The sequence below is a fragment of the Chaetura pelagica genome, unplaced genomic scaffold (assembly GCF_000747805.2).
Source record: "Chaetura pelagica isolate M959 unplaced genomic scaffold, ChaPel_1.0 scaffold12, whole genome shotgun sequence".
In the NCBI taxonomy this organism is placed as follows: Eukaryota; Metazoa; Chordata; class Aves; order Apodiformes; family Apodidae; genus Chaetura; species Chaetura pelagica.
The window spans coordinates 466,370-471,666 of NW_009952801.1; the positions used below are offsets into that span (position 1 = coordinate 466,370).

Consider the following 5,297-nt stretch of genomic DNA (forward strand, 5'->3'; position numbering starts at 1 on the left):
ACTCTTTCAAGCATGCATACTTATTTTAGACTGCTATGGGCAAAAACATGAATTTTACAAGAATAATTCAACACCCAAAGAGACTGCACTTCCTTAATCACATTCTGCTGGAAGTTTCCACCATTGCTATGAGCTGCAGCATCACAGAAAGCAGGGCTGACAAGGACCTGAAGAGGTCTCCTACCCCATCAGTTTTCCACAAGGCAGGATCAGTTAAACCTGATTTGTGCTTGACAGGAGTCAACCAGTTCCTTCAAACTTCAGGGATGGAATTCAGCAGCCCTCCCCCCAAGTAGTCTGTTCCAGTAACTGGCTGGTACTGGGGATCAAGAGTCAAAAAAATGCGCTTCTCATTAATTGCACATTTTATATCCCCTACTTCCAGATATTTTGGAACTGGAATTTGAAAGGAATTAGGTATTATAAATTCATACCAGCACAAATGTGTGTGTGTGTGTGGAAATGTGTTCAATTTTAAACTAAATAATTTGAAAGCAATTTTGTTGAGACATAGTTCAGGCATCCTGCCACTATGGAAGCTCCTGGGCATGCCAGTGTAGGGTGAATACCCCCATTTTTAGGGGAAAGTCATATATGTATGCAGACCTCCACACATTTCCTGAGGGGTCAGAAATTCTCTATTCTTACAGGGCAGCCCCATAAATTCTCCTCCTCTGTAGGATCCTCAAAAACACTTGAGCCTTAGGAATCTTAGTAAGACTAGAATATCTATGCTCAGTTTGAGAATCTAGCATGTCTCACAAGCATGAATCAATGCACTTCACCCAGAAAATGCCATTATTTATGGATAGGATTCTGACATGTGGAAGGTCAGATTGCAATACTGCAGGAGTCCTAGCTAAATAATTTCTTATACTCTCTATATATACATTAGCCATAGCTTTTTGTCTTTTGTGGGCAGCAGGAGATAAAAAACAATATGTATGTGGCGCTCAGCTCTTTATAATATTAATATATTTGCACAAAAAAAGTTGGCCAAAGATAAATATATCCTATGTAAAGGGACTTGCAGAAAAATAAAATGCTTCAAAACTCTTAATTCATCAGCACCATTACCAAGGATATCACTGGTGTGGTAACCTGCTACTGGTTTAAACTGGTGTGTGTCCTTGGATTTGTCAGCAATTTGGAACTTACCTGTGTCTTTAACTTAGCTCTTGGTTTGGTCATGCAGCTTTGGTCTGGATGTATCTGTCTTAAGATGTCAACTGCACAACAGTTTATAAGTAGAAGTTGAAGTCTTATAACCTGGAGAAGCTCCAGCTAGTACAGAACTCAGTTGCTTGGTTATTCTGGGAAAAGTAGGTGTTCTGAGATTATCACTGCTGTGCTCTGCTTCGTAGTTCCTGGCTTCCTGTTGAATAGAATATGCTTCTTAAAATGTCTGTGTAAATACGGTAGGTTTTTCAGAAGTAAAGATTTAGTTATGGGAAGAAAATGCTTATTTTCTGAGTTCTGAGAGCAGCTGCATGTTATTTGGTTTCATTAAGTATTTGTTTATATTTGATAATATTCTCAGGAAGGGTATTAATCAGTGTAATTGGCTTTCATCAAAATTTTATGTAGATATTTAGAAATAACTACAGAGTTCACTGCAGACTCTATTTTATTTTTTTTTTAATGGATTTTGAGTAACTCGGTATAGATACAGTAATACTTAAAAAAAAAAAGCTACTTACATTTTTCCTGCAGTGTGGGAGATTCTTCGCAGAAGTTAGGAGAAAGTTTTGGGTGGCTATAGCATTCTCCTAATCATTTCATGTAGAAGAAGATTAAATCAGAAATTAAAATGGCTCTTACTTGGTTTTACTTTGTGTATTTCTGCAAAACAGATGGAAATATTGGAACTCAATGCTACTGTCAAGTTTTGCTTGCATGCATCTCTTGCTGTGGTAATTTCCTAGAGGAAAACAGACTGAATTGGCCATGGTTTTTTATATAATGTAACTGGCTTTTCTACTTCATCATTGTTCAAAGTGAAAGGACTTTTAATTAAAACACCTTGCACAATCTCATTAATGAAAAATTGAATATATGTTGAATTATATATTCCACATCTAATTGATCTGTTTGGATGTAGTTATCTGCCTACACAGCTACTGTGTCCAAAAGAAATGTTTTAGCACTTCAAAAGCAAAGAATAAAGAAATAACACAGCTTTATAAAAATAATGAAAAATAGCTATTAACAGAGCAATGCAATCAGTTAATTAAGGTTCCTCGGACGTACAGTTTCTGAATCTCTTTCTTTGTTTTTCCAGTGGTCTATCAAGATTCACAATGGCAGCAGTGAAGCCCTCACACAATATAAAATCAATATCACTTCAATTGCACCTCTTTTGGAAAAATTAGCAAAAAGCAGTGATGTTTACTGGGTCTTACAAGGTAAAGTAATAAACAGGAGGTAACAGTTTTTACTGTAACTATCTCATGAATCATTGTCCTTTAGCATATGGAAAGCTCAGTCCATACTGCTTGCTTGAAGAGTAAAAATGGTATTGGTTGGATTCCAGTTTAGTCTTTTGTGCAGCCTTAACTAGCTGGTACCTAACTAGCTGTTACTAGTGATGGATTTTGCAGCTTTCTCAGGGAAATCTTTTGCCATCCAAGCTCTTAATTCTTCCTTAGCTTATGGTCAGACTCAATATGCCAGGTCTGTTGTCCCTGAGCTGTACTCCATATGTGCCTCCTGGGAGTCAAGAACACAAGTGCATAAAACAGCTGTATTCCTGCATTTGTGTTCAATTAAGTTTTAAAATTGTGTAAATAATAGGAGAGGTTCAACAAGTGCATCCCCTCTGTGTGTCTAGACTGAATAGACATACTCTAGAGAATGCAGAGAATTCAGGTCTCTATAATGAAATTTGGTTCTGTACATTGAGCACTGATCGATCAAGATTAGGAGCCAGAAATTGTGGTTCAAAATGAGACTGTGATATTTTTATTATGTCACAACCCTTACCTTCTTTTCCTTTTCTTTAATAAAACTAAGGTATGTCTCTGACACTGAACAATGAACTTATAGGTAGAATGTGCTCCTGATTTATCTGCCATAGAACACAGCATTTTAGATTATCATCACCTCAGTTAGAAACACAGGCCCTAATAGGAGTATACGCAGCTGTACCCTTACAGTCACATCCAGGTTCCCATCAAAGCTGGTTCTAGAGGTAAACCTGAGTCAACAGATTAATCTTCTTGCATTCTTTTCAAAACCGTGTTTATCTATAGCAGAAGCAGATAGCTGCCAGAGATATCTCAACATTCTGTTGATGAAGATCCAGTCCATCTAAGTGATCTCTGAGCTCTTTAATGGAACAGTTTAGTGGAAAAGCAGTTTGTACACATAGAGTTGACTAACGTTGATTGTCCAAAAGTAGGTATTGAGGTAGCTAAAGTAAATCAAATGACAGCTCTGTGTGTTTCACCAGTTATGAACATCAGTAGCTTTCCATAGCAACCTGTTGATCTCCAGCTGTCCTTTTGATCAAGAAGCCCATATATCTTTGTGTTAAGCCCTACATAAGTTCTAAAGCCTGCAGGCAGTTAAAGTGGTGTTCCATTCTTCTGAAAAACTGAAAATCTGCCATCAGTTGAATCAACAGGAGCAAGTGGAATATGCTTATGGACTATGACTTAGAGAAGCAAGGAGCTGGTTTGTTCAGCAGTAACTAGAGGGCTTGAGAGATTTACTTTTTTTTTTTTTCCCCATGTGTCTGTTCTCCTGCCTATCTTCTATCTTGGCTTTGGAGTCTTTCCTTAGGGGATTTCATTCCAAAGTATAAGCAGCTCTGCATTCCAGCATTATACACTCTTAAATGGGTTTGGAGAAGTTGAACAGGCATTCATGTCTGGCTAAAACTTTCTAATCTACAAGTGCATGACTAGGGAATGGCAATAAGAACATTTCATCATAAGCAACTGTCATTACTAGTTCCTGTAGCAGTCATTTATTTCTCATTGTTCATATTTTCTTTACATTAAACAGTTGTGACTACCTAAAATAAAGTAAATTCATGTGTCTGTTCTTTTTCTTTTCAAATTCAGATCCTGTTTATGAAGATATGCTGAGTGAAAGTCGGAAAATGATCACTAATGAGAAAATAGATGCTTATAATGAAGCAGCTGTTCGTATTTTGAACAGCAGCTCCCGAAATTCCAAAGCTAAAGTTAAAGTGTTCAGTGTATCAAAACTGATAGCACAAGAAACTATCATGAAGTCTGCAGATGGCCTGCATCTCCCTGAATCTAGTAGAGATACAGTAAGTATTTTTATCACAGGTCAATATTAAAAAAGCAGTAATAGTAAAGCAAGATTTTCTGTTAATATTCTGAAATGGCAGAGGATAGGAATGTAATGAGGACCTGCACATTCTTCAGGAAATTTTTTACCGGTGGGTGGGTGGTGAGTTGCACAGGATGTTTAAAAACCCATAATACATTGGTGCATAGCTATTTTAAAATAGCTGTTAATCTGCTAGATCTTTTACAGCCTGAGTGCAATCTCAGTGCCTTCATCTGCATGAATGAGTTAAAGAGATAGTGATTGGAAAAGCAGTGCTAAGAAATCTGTCTTAAATTCTTCCCTGTTTGACCAAGTGATTTTGTTCAGTAAGGAGTATGAAAAGGCTAAGAAAACATGCAGTATACACCTTCCTGGTTGCAAAGAGTGCCTCTGGCTTTATTTCTTATTTTATCTTTAATCTACCAGTGTGTATATATATACACACACATACATATACACATAGGTGTGTGTGTGTATATATATGCATGCATGCAGTGAGCCCCTCTGAGCTTTGTCAGTCTGTCCTTCTGACTAAGCTCTCCCACCATGTTCCTTCTAGTTCCACTGCTTTCCAGGTTTCAGTTGCTTTCAAGTATTAGGTGTATGGAGTATTGTGAAATTTTATTTATGTAATGATAAGGGAGAATTGCACATGTTTTATGTCAACATATGATCTAGAATAAAGTTTCTTACAATGAAAATGTTAACTTTTTAATTAGAGGTTAATTGACAAACTGCTTGTTTTTTTGACAGAATGCGATGATTCTTATGAATGTCTACTGCAATAAGATAATGAAGCCCATTGATGGTTCCTGCTGCCAGCCTCAGCCTCCTCTCACTCTGATACAGAAGTTAGCTTTCTGTTTCTTTACTTTGTCCATTATTGGATATTTCATTATCAGTTTAATTCATCGGAATAATTTTCGGAAGAACAAATCATGCACTGATTTGGAAAGTGGAGAAGAGAAGAAACCTGCCCTCAGCTCTCCTAA

General features: G+C 37.0%; 1 protein-coding gene across 1 annotated transcript in view; it reads left to right on the forward strand.

Annotated features, from left to right (window-relative positions):
• The window catches only part of CASD1 (CAS1 domain containing 1), a 21,142-nt gene that overhangs the window by 6,204 nt on the left and 9,641 nt on the right, over positions 1-5,297 (forward strand). Inside the window, 4 exon segments of the mRNA XM_009994909.1 lie at positions 2,282-2,405; positions 4,068-4,282; positions 5,059-5,294; positions 5,296-5,297. The exon segment at positions 5,296-5,297 is cut by the window's right edge and continues 185 nt beyond it. Of these exon segments, the coding sequence (XP_009993211.1) occupies positions 2,282-2,405; positions 4,068-4,282; positions 5,059-5,294; positions 5,296-5,297 (577 nt within the window).